The sequence below is a fragment of the Numida meleagris genome, chromosome 1 (genome assembly GCF_002078875.1).
Source record: "Numida meleagris isolate 19003 breed g44 Domestic line chromosome 1, NumMel1.0, whole genome shotgun sequence".
Taxonomy (NCBI): Eukaryota; Metazoa; Chordata; class Aves; order Galliformes; family Numididae; genus Numida; species Numida meleagris.
This window is the reverse complement of record NC_034409.1, coordinates 46,677,534-46,695,558: the sequence shown is the minus strand read 5'-3', so window position 1 is coordinate 46,695,558 and position 18,025 is coordinate 46,677,534. Positions and strand designations below refer to the sequence as shown.

Here is an 18,025-nt window from a genome sequence, read left to right as displayed (position 1 = left end):
TTGTTATAACCTTTAAAGATTTAACCTTCTAGAAGAGCAAATAACCAAAGGGTAAAAAAAAAAAAAAAAAAAANAAAAAAAAAAAAAAAAAAAAAAAAACGTTTTATGCTTTTTACACAGCACAAGGAGCTTTTTGAAAAAGCCGCAAATTTCTACTTGTTTCTTGCAAAAGAAAAATGAGTAATGTCAATTTTTATCTTTCCTGCTTTTTTAAGAACTCCAGAATTAGAAATTCTTTTAATTGAAAGGGTATTGCTGAGGAAGATCTCCTTCAAATTGGCTGTTAGGCAGCTGAGTTAAATAACCATCCTAATTCAGTTTTAAAATTGTCTCACAGAAATACCTTCCCTTTCCATTACTCTGTTTTTCACTTTCTTTTTATCATGTTATCTAAATCCTAATTTTTCTGCTATCCACAACGCTACAGAAAAGGAGAGACAAACTTAAAAATAGCACAGATTTTAAAAAGCCACACACAGCACAAATGTATCCAGACATTTCTCTTTTATAAGAATAAAAATAAACTGTGGAAAACATAGCTCTGTTTCTGTTTTCTCCCGTTACTGAACACATTTAAGATATTCATTGTGCTGAATCTTCTCTCTCTCCCCTCCCTTACCACTCTCTTATTCTGCACTCTCTTATTCAACCTTGTTCACCTGTTTTGCACCAAATTCCCCACCTGGGATAAATATATTTCTTCAGGTGGTTGTTGATAGGACTCGTTAAGGTTTCTTCAGCACTTTAAAATTATATTTATCATACTGACAACAAAATTGAGGATTTGTTAGCATTTTAGAATGATATCTAAAAATGTTGTTTATAGTACCATTATACTTATTTTTTAAACTGCCTTTTTTCAGACCAAGGAAGTTATGGAGACATCTGAATGATCATTTTCATCCTTGACAATCTGTGATGTGTTTTTCCTTGGCAGAAGTTAGAGAAGTCTCAAATACTAGTTTCCATATGGAACTGTAAGAGAATAAATACAGTGATGATTTTAGGCAAAAAAAAAAAAAAAAAATCATAGAACGGTTTGAGTCAGAAGGGACCCTGAAAGGTCATCTGGTCCAACCCCCCTGCAATGAACAGGGACACCTACAGCTGATCAGAGTGCTCAGAGCCCCTTGTCTCCAGGGATGGGGCATCCACCACCTCTCTGAGCAACCTGTGCCAGTGCATCACCACCTTTACGGTAAAAAAAAAAACTTCCTTATGTCCAGTTTAAATCTCCCCTCTTTTAGTTCAAAACCATTTCCCCTTGTCCTATTACAACAGACCCCACTAAAGAGTCTGTCCCCTTCCTTCTTATATCCCTCCTCTAGACACTGAAAGGCCGCTCTCAGGTCTCCCCACAGCCTTCTGTTCTCCAGGCTGAACAGCCCCAGCTCTCTCAGCCTGTCCTCGTAGGGAGGTGTTCCATCCCTGGGATCATTTCTGTGGCCCTCCTCTGGTCATGTTCCAACAGGTCCACATCTCTCCTGTACTGAGGACTCCACATCTGGACACAGTTCTCCAGGTGAGGCCTCACCAGTGCAGAGCAGAGAAGCAGGATCACCTACCTCCCTTGCCCTGCTGACCACACTCCTTTTGATGCAGCCCAGGGCACATTTGGCTTTCTGGGCTGCGAGGGCACACTGCTGGCTCATGTCCAGCTGCCATCCATCAATACCCCCAAGTCCTTTTCAGCAGGGCAGTGCTCAATCCTTATGTCCACCAGCCTGTACTGATAGCAGGGGTTGCCACCACCCAGGAGTTTCACCTGGGCCTACTGTTGAAGCCTGTCCAGGTCTCTCTGAATGGCATCCTGTCCCTCAGGTATGTCAACCACGCCACACAGCTTGGTGTCATCTGAAAACTGCTGAGAGCTGAGGGTGCACTCAATCCCACTGGGAATGTCATTGATGAAGATATTAAAGAGCACCGGTCCCGGTACTGACCCCTGACAGACACCATTTGTCACTGATCTCCATTCAGACATTAAGCTACTGACAACCATACTCTGGGCACAATCTTGATCTCAAAACCAAAAACCCCTTTTCATAATTACAAAGCCAGTTTTAAAATTGTTCATAATGCCATGTCCCTGGAAGTGATTAAGGCCATGTTGGATGGGGCCCTGGGCAATCTGATCTAGTCCTTGATCTAGTGGTTGGCAATCCTGCCTATGGCAGGGGGTTTGTAGCTTGATCCCTGGGGTCCCTTCCAACCCAAGCTGTTCTGTGATTCTATGAGGATAAGTCTCTAGGATAAAGCAGTATCTGTTAAGAGGTGCTAAAACACTATAAGCCTATCTACCTTTTCTAATTAATAAGAAATTTTTGAAAAGCTAGAAAATCCTCAGCAAGCAAACTCTCAGATTCTTAATCTCCTTTTTAAGAAAGTACCTTTAGTACATTTAATTCCTAAAAACATCTTTTAATTTTTAAAATCTAATTTTCAAATAGTTGAAAATGACCTAAAAATGTAAATGATAAAACACATTAGAAGGTAAATAAAGTTGTTTAGTTAACACCAGAACTGAAGTCAAAATCTGTAACAACAGCAACTGATTAAGTTATTGCAAAAACCAGAATTTAGTGGAAAAGAGAAATGATCCAACTGAAAAGACTTTCTTCAGTTACTGTACATCCATTTGCAAGATCAAACATATCTTCCAAAGTTGCTATTGATTGCAAAGTAATGTCAAATGGGATCTGAAAAACAGAAAAATAAATACCCAGTAAATAACTTTATTAAATGTATAGCTACCAGAAAGTACATACATGTAACATTCAAATATCTCATATTAAAGATCTACAACCAAAGAAATAATTAGAAACGCTTATTGCCTCAATGTAAGTTTGCGGTTAATGACATTTCTTCCTTGAAACTAGCAGCAAAGGATTAAGAGGAGGAAAATTCTGTGAGTGGTCTTGCTCACAAAGTTTCTTTTGATCATCTGTAGGTAAAATGAAAATATCAGATAAGAGCAGAAAGAATGATTGGCCATTTGGAAGGTTTTTCCTAGGATGAGAAACTGGAAGAACTGAGCCAGATGTAATCAGTGAAACAGTGGGCACTGGTAAGTTGTTTTGTGTGCCCACCAGACATGGAAAAGAGCTATTTAGTTGATTTTACAACAAAAATGATTATTATGATAATAAGAAAAACTAACTGTAGGAAGAGAAGCATTGGAAGAGGCTATCTAGAAAAGTTAATTTTTAATGCAATTATTTTATGAAGAAATTTGCCTTTAACATTTAAAATTGGAACTCACGAGCATAATACTTTATTATCTCCCTCAAGGACATAGCTATTCATTAACTAGCTTTAGAAACAAGCTAGCGAATCAATTTTTATTCTTAAAACATGAACAGTCAAATAATTTTAAATGAATAATTCAATGAAAAGGCACATTTTCCCCTTAGAAATGTAACTCAGTGCTGAAGCAAAAGCACCAGAAGACGCATGAAGAGAAAAAAGAGAATCAAAGGAGAGAAACTGGAAACACAGTAGGAGTTAAAGTATGACAGCTGGGAGAATGAGAAAACAAATACCACAAATTAGAACCAACTTTGCCCAATTAAGTCACAAGAGACCAGCATAAAAAAAAAAAAAAGTGTACAGTGGGAAAAAATTGATGTAAAACTGCGTACAAGCAATGTATTTTCTGCTTTTTCCTGTGTGTTTGAAAACAAAGGGAGCATACTACCCTATAGCACACATAATCCCATGCTGAGGTTTACATCCTTTGCAAAGAAGTCTGGGTAACGCACACACACAACTTATTTGGAAGTTTGGAAATAGTACATAGAAATATTCTATACATAATGAACTGCTAAGGAATATACTACTTCAGCTGGCTCCAGAGAAGAATGAAAATGCTCAAAATCTTTAATGATAAGGCTTCACTCCCTCAATCAAATCCCCCAGATGTAATAGGCTCTAGTTTGAAGCACCTGACTGACACTTCCTAGTGAAAAACCAACTGTTTCATCTGCTAAAACCTTTTAGTTTGTTGTGGCATTAAGACAGAATAAAACAGAGCACATAACATCATGTCCTTACTGGAAGGACACTGCTAAACTTGCTCTCTCGTTTTCATTATAGACCCACAAAAGGAAGCTAAGTGAAGAAGGATTCATGAGAATTTACAACAGGTCCGGGAGTTCCATGGGATTCTAAGGAAGCTCAGCTGCACCTTTGTTTAGGTTTTTGTCAAATCCATAACATGGAAGGTATTTCAGGGGGACTGTGGAAAGTATGGCTTTGCAGAATGAATGTGTATGTATGTGCTGACTTGGGTGAACAGAGTGATATGAAGGTCTGGGAGTCAGTTGGGAGAGACCTTCAGGATAGATAAAATAGCAAGAATGGTGCAATATATATAACATGGGAATAGAAAACTCGCAAAACCAGCCTGCAGGATGCACAGAGCAGCATTACTGATTTTCTCTTCAATAACAGGCCACTAGCCAAACTCTGGATATAACTAAGTATTTTCTTTTGATAAAAAAGAGCTACCTGACTAGAAAGGAGTATAGTTGAAACCTTATCTATTATCATTCTATTGTGAACATTTGTAGGCAAGTTATTTGAGGATTATTCAGGTGGGATCATATGTTATAGATTCAAAAATCTTCCTTGAAGTTCCTTGAGCCCTGGTAGCTCTGTTCCTCTACCGATCCTCTGGGATGGCCAAGAACACTGAGCAGTACTGTTGCCTGCTCCAGGCCAGGTCCCATCGTCTCCAGTTCCCATGGACTACTCTGGGATATTTGACTAAAGTAACAATACGAATACAACAGCATGGACAAAAAATGGCATGCTGTCTCTGGGGACATGTCATTGAAAAGACAAAAAAAGCTAGAGAAAATAGATGGAAAACCTGAATAACTGCAAAAACACAGGGATGGAAGTAAATTGTATTTGGCAAGTGCATCATGGAAATTCAATGGAGTCCGTGTAAACAATGACCGGAGAATGGTGGATAAACTAGATAAATTCATTGTGAGTGAGATTCATTCCGAATACATTTTTGTATGCATGAAAAGGTAATTTTAACAGAGAAGATATTCACAGTTGGTAATCATGCACATTTGTACTTTATTTGTAAAGACAGAAAAAGAACAGAAAGCCCAACAATGTATGAGAAAAGAATTGAAAGATACTTACTGGTAAAATCCATGTTTCAGCCTAGCTGAGTAATTGTTTTTACTTTAGAAAACACATTTTTACTATTAATGAGAATAGCATACCTCAGTTAGTGGCAAGGTCAGGACTGGAACAGCAGAGAGCAGAGCTTTGACTTCAGATAAGCACCTTATAACCATTTCCTAGTGGAATAAACAAGCAAAAATGGATGTACTATCAATCTCCTCTGCTAAGCTAACAGATGGTTTGGCTTTACAAAATTTTTCAGAACAATCAAGATTTACCTTATTCTAGTTGGATTTACAGAAAAATGTATATTTTCTTTAAAAAAAAAAATATGTTTCCTATTCAAATACAAGTGCCCAAACCTCACTGTTTTTATTCAGGCGAAATTGCTGCTGGCTCAGATATTAAATCCAATGAGCGTACTTTTGCTACATGTTTACTGAAGATGCTGTAAATACTCTGACATTATTCATACATGTCTAATACATGGCATGTCAATCTTATTAGTATTCAAAATGTTGCTTTTCCAATTACTGACATATAAAATGAAATTTTAAGCAAAAACCGTCAGGTAATCAGAAATACCCGCTAAAGGACAGCTCTGTCTAGTCTCCTGAAAACACTATATGCCGTGATTGGCCAAAACGTCGTTTGTTCTCCAAGCTGGTAAAAATACAGCTTCGTAATAATGGCACAGTGCACAATTGTCACTGTTTCATAGCATCCCTCAGACCAAATGACAGCCTCTACATCATTAATCATTTCATATAATAGATATAAAGAGAATCCTGTCACATGATAAATGTCTCTCACTTTGAAAATAAACGTCTATTTTGCCTTGGCATTTATCAAGCAGCAGTTATGCTGTGGCAACATTCTATTCCACTGACATTATCTCAAAGAGACCACATGGAAAATTCTGAAATTACCTCTTTTGTGTATGCATGTTGGGGGAGTTATTTGGTTGCGGACCATATTCAACCTTTTTGATAATAAAAAAAGAGGAAAGTGGCATAGAGAAAAATGAAAATAAATTCACTGCCAGTTTTACTTTGCTCTCAATAGTGTTATTACAAGGTTCCTATTTCAGAAACCATCACTGCCTATTTTGCATTGAAGATGCGTAACTGATTTTTAAAAAGCACTTTTGGGTTGATCTTCGTGCTAATTTAACACTGTGCCAAGCATTTTCAGATGTAGATTGCTCTAAATTAGGCATCAATTTTCCAATTTCTGTACCTGAAGATGTAGCCTGTATTTTCCAGGGGAGGGCTGAAACAGGCCTGGTAGTTCTGTAAAGCACCAGGCAATATGTAAGGAGGAGAAAAACAGTAAATGAAAAGTGAAAATACTTCAACATTTCTTGAAAAGAGTGAGGCAAATTTAATCTTCTATGTCTGCCTTCCAAGTTACCTGTCATTTATTTTCCCAAAATAGACATTTTAAATAAAACTGTCAGACTTATTTAAGAGCAGAACTCTTCTCACATACTTCTGTTTTTTCATCAAGATGCACTTTTGCAATATTCATTTCAGCTGTTTCTGAAGGAGTTATTTTCAGGGTTTCATTTTGTTCAAGAAAACTTGTAGGTTCCGCAGCTGAAGAGTTTCCCGAACTTTGCATCAGCATTTCAACGTGATGTTTCAGATTAGATAATTTCTCTCTCAAAGAAATAATTCTGAAATACAAGATTTTTTAATTGTTGTTATAAATCAACAGGTTGTAATTAAACTGGCCTGGCGTTAATTATGTATTGATTAGGTTCTAGATTTTCTTTCATTTCAAGATTGATCTCATAATTTTACAATAAAATTTCCATTAAGAGGAGTAAGAAGCAGCATTTTAAGAAAGCCTCTCTAATGAAATAAAAAAAACCTCATTCAACCAGCAGAAGGTGGTTTGGCAGAGGGTTGGCTGGGTGGCAGAGGCTGCAGTTAACTCTTATCCCATTAGTTCTTTCCCTCCATCTGCTGAACAGTTCCAAAAATACTGGGGTAAATGAACGACAGGGAAGAGGTCATGAAAAATGCCATTGGATATTAAATAAAGGGCTGAATCTGGGGCTACAACTGAGAAAATTTCTTGCAGATTGGGAATAAGAGAGTAGCTGATCCTGTGAGAGAATGATAATAATTGCTTGGACTGGATCTTAAATTTACTAGCATTTTCTTTGGTTGCTATGCCAGTGTAATATAATTAACATATGTTACTCAGTTCCTTAAGATGCCAGACTAAAAGACTAGAATAATCTGAAGACACATGTTTGGACAGGTTTAATTCAGTGTGCATCTTACAGTTTTTATAAAGGAAGTCTTTGAAAAGCTGAAATGAATGCTTTTAGAAGACTTACAGCTCTTTGATATTTTGTATTTTTCCTTCTCTAGTCCTAAATGGTTGTCTGATATTTAATATGGCATGAAATATCAGGACAAGGTCAGTGATTACTTACCTAGCTAATGGAATCCACAACTGACCTGAAAACACAGACATTGAACTGAAAAACTTGACATTGCTAATTTTGACAGGCTTTGTATTATATGCATAAAGCAGCAAAATCTGTAAAAGAGATGGAATAGGTAAGCTATAATGTAGTATGGTGTAGTAGAACTGAGCTATTTCAATGATACTGGATCGTAATTACTATAAAATTCAGCATACTGATAAAGATTTAGTTAACTGACTTTCAAAAAAAGAGTAGTGTCTGGGATCCTCTGAATTTGTACTATACCCAGCTTTTATAGATGTTAAAGCAATTTATTAAGGGATATAATTTATATGTGTTTGAAAATGAGTTGTACTCTATAGAGTCGCTATTAAAATCTCAATCTAGCCCTGATCCTAATCAATCAATCCTACTTACATTCAATTCAAAAGTAGGCTGAACAGAGAGCTTTTACTGAGTTTCCAAAGGACGATTATTTATGTTTCCTATATGACCTTGTGCATGGCTGTCATCACACTAAAATTAAATCCATGAACTGCACGTAACTCTAATATAGCAGTATCTATATCAGAGCACAAGATGATGAACTAGAATGTTCTATTCTCTCACTGAATTAATCTTTTGTATGATTAAATGTATGCTCCTAGTAGTATCTGAATATACTGGCTATATGGAGAGTGTCAAGAACATGGCATTCATAAGCAAGTTACTTTCAGGAGTTATCTCTGGATCTCTACTGATCTCTAAGGCCCAGTTGAAGTAACTTAGAAAAGTATATTGAATAGGACATTCTTTGCATAACTTCACATAGCTTTATTAGCTTTCTAGCAGATATGAAAAGGATCTAGCAGAAATTTTGACACTGATCTGCTAAGCCAAAATATTTGGAGACTGTGGGTATCAGAAATTGTACCTACACGTAGTTCCCTTGTTTAAGGACAACAGCTTCCCTCTCCCAGTCTCTCACTTCCGCACAAACCTGCAGTTCCTCTTGCTTTTCATTTTCAATCTGATTTCTTAGGGAAATGAGGTTCAAGAAACCCTATTTTCTCTGTATATGCATATCTTGGCTTTTCTGACAGCCTCCCATCAAACACTGCTGTTTGAATATCTTTAACCTTTAACCAAATTTCACAGAGGGGTGATCTTAACCAAATTTAACAGAGTGGAGGTCTTAAAGACTTCAATGTTTTGCAAAAGGCATGAATACAGTATGGCCTGGAGGCTCTACGTTGCCTCCAAAGTTTTTCTTTGGGCTGTCACCAAATGACTGTCAAGGTGTTCTGTGTCCTCGCATAGCAGTTTTGCATCAGAATAAATTAATAGCTCCCTGCTGTCCAGCTTGACAATTGACATAGGTATAATTCAGTTAAAAAGCTGATCAGTCATGGCACAATATTGATTAGAAATAAGACTTAATTTGTTCTAAAACATAAGGATCTGCTTTGGTGTAGTTATACCTTAGTCTCTGTATCATTGGTTGGCTTTTCCAGAGAAGGAATATACCACTGAATGCTAATTTCCTTATTTGAAGCACTTGCTGCCTTACTCTCCATCTGACTGTCTGCTTCTGTGATGACAGAAACCAGAGAAGCTATCTTCACGCAGGACACCTTTGGTGAAATTCCAAAATTTTCAAGAGACATCTGAAACACACACATACAAAAAAAAAAAAACCTAGTGTAACATACATTTGTTAATAATAATCCACTGCCTCTTAGAATCAGTATGACTTTGAGTCCTGCACAAATATAAGCTTATTTAGATAAACAGGTAATTTTAAAAGGTGTCCATTTTACCAAGTGAAAGCTTTGCAAAGTTCACATGAAGAGATATTTCTAATGATAATACAAAGGACCTCTGGGCTGATTTAGACAAGATACAGTATCTGTGATTGTTATATTTGGCTTGTTTTCCTCATGGTTTTATCCTTTTTGCTAGAAGATAAGATTTGACACACTCACCATACAGGAGCTACTGCTAAGAAAGAAATTGGGCTGCTATACATATTGATAATTAAAATACTGATCTGAATGTCGGACTGATGTTTTATTTATGGGGTTTTTTTTTTTTTTTTGGTCATTAGCTATACTATTAACAAAGTGATATTTACAGAAATGCAGTCATTTAATTTGTGAGGATTTTTCTATGTATTATCTACTGAGATACACGTGGAACATTAGCAGACTTTTCATCAACTAGTTACTGTTTGGACGTCATTTACCAAGGAAACAATTGGAGGAGTACTGTCAACCAACATTCATTTATGAATAAAAGCCTTTAAAAATTGCTAAAGATTTTATTTAAAGGCTGAACAGTGCCTTGCCATTTCTAGTTTTCAAAATGTTTTGCAGATTTGCAAGGAATAGAGGAGGCTAAACAATGACATTTTGGGGGAATACTCATGCTCTTTGGAGGCACAGTGTTGCCATCATTGATTCCAAAACATGAAAACACCTGCCAGGGGCATTAATTCTGTTTTTTGAATACTTTGAATATTCATTACTGAAAAAGCCTGGAGAATTTTACCCACCTCATTTTCAGAATATGCAGCTCCTGACTGACATAAGGCAATAAATCTAAATGAGTGGAAGATGAATTTTTCACACTGTCCTAATCTTACTTCACTGATGTGGCTTTATGAAGCGAAGATAAAGATGGAGTCATGCATGCTATAGTCATGCACTTGAGCACACAGATATACCTTCATTATGGCATGGTACAACAAACTGGGACTGCTCCACGCCACATAGACTGAGAATACTAAGGCAGTGATAACAGTGGCCGTATCCCATAGCCATTCCTTAGTAGCACTAGGTAACCCACCTAGAGCAAGAATACTTTGTATTCAAGATCTTAGATTTTAGTTTGGGCAATGAATCACCCATGATTTTGCTAACATGGAAAGTGAACATCATCATAAGAAATAGACATATGTCTATATGGAGATGGAACATCATCATCTACGACATACCCCTCCATTAAAGTTCTTGAAAGTTCATTGTATGATATATATTTCTAAAACGTGGGGTAGACTTTTTTTTTTTCAAGAAACTGCATCTTTTGTTATTTATATCAGACTGACACTTTTTGAAGAAAGATATTGTAACTGCTCTTGTCAAACTGGAGGGTTGCTGAATTACATACAACTATTTATCAATTCAATCCTCTTGAAAGTCTGAGAACAACAGGCTGACGTTAAGTGCTTCCATTCCTACATGCTCTCATGGAGTGGAGGAAAAAAAAAAAAAAAAAGTATGTAAAATGCCACCAGGAACACAATTTTAATTGTAGCCATCTTAATATACTTGGATTCTTTGTTCAGTAGAACTGAAAGAAAATTTTGTGAGTCAAAAACAGTTACAAGACACATGTAAGTGAAACAATTTCGTACATAAAATGTATTCTTTCAAAAATTACTTGTATTGTTAAAAATACCAGTATCAAATTACAGTAACATTAAAAAAAAAAAAACCCTTACACAGTTTTCTGAATAGTTAAAGGTTCTAAAAATATTGTGATAAAAATCAATGAAGCTTAGAATTTTAAAAAGTAAGAGCTTTATGCTTGTTAGCTGTCTGCAACAGTGAAGCTAACACACGATTATGCGGCTTGCACCTGTCACGAACATGACAGCGAGCTCTGAAGCTTATTATTCCAGGACAGTGTAATACTAATTATGTCAAAAGAAGAGCAGACAGAGTAAAATAATTTTTGATATACGATGGCTGTTACAAATGTCACATACCGTATATTTACAATTTATTCAGTGGCACAGTCAGCTCTTTGTTGGGAAATGAGTAATGATATGCTGTCTAACACTGCAGAAAGTTCGCCAACTCTAGAAGTTACTTTCAAAAAAGTATTTTAATTCATTTTGATAAAATAAAAAGTTCTCAGTCTGCATGGCTCCCCTGCCTCCATCTAACCCTGAGCACAGTAGGCAGAAAATAAACCATAGAGAGTAACCTGTCGTTTTAATTTTTTTTAGTATTAAGACACTTATTAATGTGAGAAGTGGGATGGAGAAACTTGGAAGAAAATTATTTCTAAATTGAATCTTCAAAGTCTTTTCCCATTCAATGTTCAATACATATGCCATGGTCAGCATAGACTCCAGAATTCCAGTTTGATATTTCTCTCAGTGGTATAGTCTGAGCTGCTTATATTTGAAAGCTCAGATAGGCTGTTTGCAAGCCAGAAAAGACTGATTTTCTTACCCAATGATTGTCAGTGAAAAAACTCAATTTGAGACACGGGGCTCCACCAAATTTTGAAAAAAAATCTACCTTCTCGATAATGAATTTCTTTCCTCAGTAGTGCTCCCAGAGACATCACCACTGGAACTTGCAAGAATCTGAACAATACAACTGAAATACATACTTTTGAAAAAGCCATGAGTACAGCAAATACCTTTGAAGAATCAGGTGGACTTCCATGTGACACTTGTAAATTTTGTAGCTGTTCTGGGAAATTCTCAAGACAACACACGGAATATTCAAATAAATGTTTTTTGAGAAAGGAATGCATTTCTGCAATGCGTAGAACAATCCATGAGCCAAAAAGAGAATTAAAGTGTCCATCTCTTCCAGAAAATGATCCAAGTCCTGATTTATGGGCAGCTTTGAAAAGAGATTATTTTTATTACATTACCATTTGCCATTTAAAAGTAATATTAAAAAAGTAAATTCATACCTTTTAAAATACAGTAAAATACATAAATAAATCGATTCAATCACAAATAAACGCATTTCCAACAATTATACTGATTGTCCTTGAATATTACCATGGTTTTCATACCACAGATTTTCACTGGAGACTTGACAATGAACAAAGCTCTGTCTAGATGTAATAAGGTAGTGTAAAGAGTGTTATGCATATTTGAGGTTTAGCAACGTAAATTTAGATGTGTAAGCATCAGTATGTTCACTAGACTTCTAAGCACTAACTAGAATAAAGGTGTACTTAGTCAAGACCATGAAAAGAAGCTCTTTTGCTCATCCAAATTTAGACACTTTGTGGCTGATGAGCAACTCCATTAACAGTAACTGCAGCTGAGATATATATGCACATTCTGACACCTACATGTAGATACCTTACTGTCCTTATAGTTCTGTAGCGAGGTACAATACTTTTATTTCATATGATGGTGCAAGGAAAAAATTTCATCCCTCTCTGCAATGATTATTCAGAGTTGCTAAGTTTCTCTCCAGAGAAAGTCTACTACTGAAGCCTCAAGCAAGCCAGTGTATGTACAATCTAGTTCGATTCTTGGTTATCAAAGCGTCACTTCTACATCCAGCCCTGAAAGTAATAGATTCTTATTCTGTTTAAAAGGTTCTCTCTAGGTTTGTAGTGAATTAAACCAAGTACATAACATCTGGGCTTTTAGTCCAAATGCTCAGTAATGTTCAGCCTTCAATTTAAACTACAGTCAGTTCCCATTTTCACAAATAGACCTCCAAACTGAACAGCTCTATTTCTGATCTAAGTCTGATGTACCTAGAATTAAAATAACACACACTTTATGATACTTTTAAATGCTCCAGAGATGGTAGTAGAAATTAAGTTTTGAGGGATGCTTGTCATGGTGTAATTAAGGTCTGTGTATAACTATTTAGAAAGGTAATGAGTCCTTCACATACAAAACTTTTAAACTGATATAACTCATGACTTCCGTGAAGATTTTTCACTTTTACACAATTTAAAGGAACTGAAAATGAGACTATCTCAAATTATGGACTTTCTTTAGGCCTATAAGAACATTATGTCACCTACAGCATTTTTCCAGAAGGAAGAAAAAAATCATACCAAATAGGTTTGTGTGACAAAGCCCTTTTATATAACTGTGGTAGCGAATTAAGTGAACCCATGTTATTATCTCTTTCTTCTCGCTGGCGCTGGTGTCAAGACATTCCATTCCTTCATTTTGGTTCTGCTCCTTCTGTACGATTTGCTTATTTTCAGTAGAAGATGCTGTATGACTTCCACAGACAACATTGTATCCATCTGCAAAACCAGTAACAGATCAAAAATAGATATTAAGCCAAAGGTTGCAATTCAAAAGCTGTTTCTGCATTGAGTTGGAACTGACTGTCGGTAACTAAAAAAGCAACTTGTGAACTTGATTATGTTTTTCATAAGAGCAAAATTCTTCACATTCTGTTTCAGCATTATTTGAACATTGTAAAGAAAATATTTCTCTGATCATGGCCAAGAATCTTAGTGATCCTGGCAAGAAAGACAGAAGGGCAGAGAGAACGGCTTTCCTCCCTCTTTCTCTCTCTCTCTCTCTGAGCTATGGAAGAGCCAAGCAAATGCAGAAGTAAGTCACAGTGCTTTGTCTCCAATGTGTGCGGCACACAGCCATCCATCTGCATCATGTGTTCTGACTCATTAGTGATACAGCTATACATCATGTTTAGTTTTATTTACAAATCTTCATTAATTAAAACATTTAAATAAACCATTTAACTTAAATTGAGATCTGTGTCTAGTCTCTGTTGTCCTCTGTTGAATCCTCAAAATCGATAGCAAAATGCAATCCTACTCCTCTCTACTAGTGGAATCACAAAAGGCCAAATTAATTACGCTATGTGCTGCCCTGTACAACTGGAGCCTGACACCACAAGCGATGTTCAGACAGAAACCTAAACAAAAGTCTATGAAGGTTTTGCCAGCAAAAAATCTTTGCAAAGACTGGACTCCTCACTTCTTGTTCCAATCCTGAGCCAACTTGAGGTTCCTAAGGGGCATAGTGTTTTAGCTTTTCTTTACTCTTTCTTTCCCCTCCAAACGCAGTAAAAACCAAGAGACAGTAAAGCTTAGCAGGTAGCATTCTTACTCACTGAGGAGCAAATCAACATGATCAGCATGAGTGGGAAGAATTTCTTTTGCGTTTATGCAAAAGGAAAGGGTCTTGTAAGAGCTAAGGAAAGCTCGGTAGTGTAGAACAAGGAATCCAAGCAATGATAAACTCAGCTCCACTCAAAAGTAACACCTTACATTAGACATATAACAACAAGTGAACTGGAGTAGTGAACATATGATGAGCACTGTGAATCACAGGTATCCCTGCAGATGCCATCAGTCACAGCTTTAGCAGCTGAACATTCCAATTAGGCTGATCAGAACAGTTAGGTGTTGAAGAATGTTTACTGTCAACTTCAATCCAGTCCCTTTTAGATATTAAGTGGATTATCAATTAAATGTGTTCGTGACTATGTACTAAAAAAAAATTTTTTTTGGCTCTGCATAAAAATCATACTCATGCAAAAAGAGGGGGAAAAACAGTACAATTATCATTATATATGAACTCCGACTGATACATTTTTACACTGTATATTAACAAAACTTAAACAATGTGTTTCATTAATGGTTTTAAAGAAAGTATTTAGCATGCTGTGCTGATCATTTCCATTTCGATTTGTGTTTGTATATTTTGGCCTCCTTTGCTTTTCCACAGTTTTATTTTTCCTTGCCCAACAGAACTATCAGGTTAAACACCTGCTGCATTTACTACAATTAAAAAAAAAAAGGATCTGTAATCATAAGCAAATTATGCTTGCACTAGACAATCAGATTGATGGGAGGTCTTAGCATAAAACACTTGTTTTCATAAGCCAATCAAAACACATATGTTCAAACACTGTAGAGTAAGCAGTCATTGCTCAGCTTTGCCAGCAGTCATCAGGCAGAACAGTTCAATCTTTGCCAGCCATTTGAGATGACTGAAATTAACCACAGAACCAAAATTTTGTTACTAAACATTTCCAAGTGTAAAACTAAACAGAATTCCTGATTTCATTCAATTTATATTTTCTGAAAAACTTTCATCAGCTACAGTCGTTGTAAAATAAATGCAGAAGTTGGAAATAAACTAGGCAAAAACAAAGTTCCACTGAAAAGCTAGTGGAAGAATCTCTATCAAATAATACATTGAACCAGAAAGACAGATTTTTGTTAGCCTCAGTTTGACTTGTAAAATGCAGTACCTAGGCAGATAACTTAGCAAGAGGAGGGGTTGTTTGTTTGATTTTCTTGTTTTGCTACTGTTTTTGTTTGTTTGTTTGTTTTTGTGGTGTATTTGTTGTTGTTGTTGTTTTGTTTTATTTTATTGGCAAGCTATTCAACATCAACATTTATTTGTGAAATCATAAGAAAAAGTGAAAATCTCCAAGGAAAAGCTGTACATTTACAGAAAAAATACACTCTAAGTGAGTGCTTGATAAAAAACCTGTGATGACTGATCAGGGGCCAAGAGCTAGTGGAAGCCTAGGGAAGCCTGGTAACAAAGGTCCACCTGCTTTCCTAAAGGATGTGCACTATCTATTCCTTTCACTTTCTTTCTCTGATCCACAGGATGCAAACAGTGCCATGTTTCTTAGCCTGTCAAACACATACACTGGGTGATGTTGAAGATCCATTAGTCAGCTGACCTAAACTGCTCTTATTTCGTGCCGTCAAGATTCGGCTTTTACTTTCCAAATCTGACGCGGTTTTTATAAAAGAAAATTAGATGCCAAATGTATTACTAGATTATATGGCATATATTGATTACTTCTTATTTAATGTTCTAATATTACTAGGCATAAAATTATACCAGATAAGTAATCTCTGTATGAAGCAAGAAGATCCATTGAAGCAAATTCTGGAATTTTCTGCTGCACTGCATCCTTCACGTCGTGTTCTTTAATGCTCTCCATTCCAATTAGTAACTGAGAAGCAACCACTGCTTCACTGACCTAAAAATAATATTTATTTTATTTAAGACCCGTTCACTGTGATATTTATACAGATCTTAAAATGTGAGACCAGCAAGCTAACAATGAAAAATTAATTACTCAACATATTATATTTTTTAAAGCATCTGTCATATGGTACATACTGTATTTAAATAAATCATTATTGCTGACAGCTTAATTACTACACAAGTGATTTCAAATCAGATATCCTCACCTGGGTGCCACTGATGTCTTCCCACACGTCAAATACATATGCACATATCAGGCAGTGTGCTGTTATATTTGCATTTAATCAACATAGAGGCAAACAGGGTCATATCTGTCCATGAGAGATTAAATGCACCGCTCACACAATGTCCATTCTAATTTCCTCAAATTAAGACCCATGCCAGAAATTTCAGGGAGCCTTAATTCTTGTCTTGTTTTTGCATGTACATTGCATGAGATAAAACCAAGCAAAAAATTAACTCTTTAGAATATTGTACCAACCTGTCTGGCTGCTCTTACTGCAATCCAGGCTCGTACTTTGTAGCTTTCTGATTTCAGAGCCTCACCAGGAGAGGAAGAGAGTTCTCCAGCAGAGATCTGAAATTATACACCCATTCTTAATTATGATTCTAAATGTAACGTGACAAAATAAACTTTCACGGTAGCAAAAGTCATCAGTCTTACAGAATTCTTGTTTCATTTAAAAGTAAAAATCAGCATTGATTTTGTAAATCCATGGATTAATTGCTTAAATTTAAAAGGTTACCCAGGGCATGCTAACTGGCTGCTCCTCTAAAAATTTTCTCAGAGCAGCTTGTACTACCACCCTCACTGTTCTATGGACTTTTGGTATAATTTTCCATTTTCTACAATCTTAATTACTCTTTTATATTAAACATTACACTCTGAAAATGGCTAGCAGCTGCTTTAACATGGTTGAAACCTTTTATATTTATCATGTTTGTACTGAAAAAAAACTGAAATCTGGTAAAGTGTAAGTATTACCACATAAAAATCACGTTAGAATGTTATATTTTCTTTGCAAAGAAAAAATTAACTAGTACAGAATCAGAAATAAAACCACTTGGTTCTGTTTCTTCCCATTTTATAACAAAAAATATTTAAAATGTTATCATTATATTCTGTAAATCTGGCAAATCATGTTAGACATTATATAATTCTACTGCTGTACTATGTGATTTCTTCATGAGGTTTTCCTAGTAGGATTTTCATACCAGTATTATTTGTAGGACACAGTAAGCAATAGCTTGGCAAGGTGAACAGTGCTCTAACAGAAAGATGCTTCCTGCTTTGAAGAGGCCACTACATAAAAGATGGAAAACATACCTCTGATTTAGAAGGTACCATCTTATCTCTTTGTGACAAATTCTCATTATTTTTGGCAAAATGCAAATTTAACAGCGCTATTTCAAGGTACGATCTTCTTATTAACCTGTGAGAGACAACGCACAGGTCAATCTTTCTACAAAAGAAAGTGTTATGATGATAACACTTGCCAGGCAGCATCACCATATAAATCATTTATCCAGTTCAAATCATCTACTTAAAACACATCTTCTTTCAGAGAGCCATGTAATCTTGTTTTGAAGTCTTGGTGAGTCTAAAACATCCCTATAGTATGCTTAACAAATAACACAATGGTTTATGAGTTTGACAAATACAATTTGTGCCATGGGCAACAAAT

The 18,025-nt window shown here is 36.0% G+C and overlaps 1 protein-coding gene across 5 annotated transcripts in view; it reads right to left on the bottom strand.

Moving 5' to 3' along the window:
* Nucleotides 2,401–18,025, bottom strand: part of CFAP54 (cilia and flagella associated protein 54) — a 120,006-nt gene continuing 104,381 nt past the window's right edge. For all 5 annotated transcript variants that reach the window (XM_021392364.1, XM_021392447.1, XM_021392147.1 and 2 more), the window contains 10 exons: nt 17,668–17,773; nt 16,822–16,917; nt 16,191–16,332; nt 13,400–13,597; nt 12,002–12,210; nt 9,049–9,234; nt 7,595–7,701; nt 6,637–6,823; nt 5,244–5,321; nt 2,401–2,699 (listed from right to left, as the gene is read on the bottom strand). In XM_021392364.1, the coding sequence (XP_021248039.1) occupies nt 2,580–2,699; nt 5,244–5,321; nt 6,637–6,823; nt 7,595–7,701; nt 9,049–9,234; nt 12,002–12,210; nt 13,400–13,597; nt 16,191–16,332; nt 16,822–16,917; nt 17,668–17,773 (1,429 nt within the window). In that variant the 3' untranslated portion in view covers nt 2,401–2,579. The remainder of the gene's footprint in view (nt 2,700–5,243; nt 5,322–6,636; nt 6,824–7,594; nt 7,702–9,048; nt 9,235–12,001; nt 12,211–13,399; nt 13,598–16,190; nt 16,333–16,821; nt 16,918–17,667; nt 17,774–18,025) is intronic.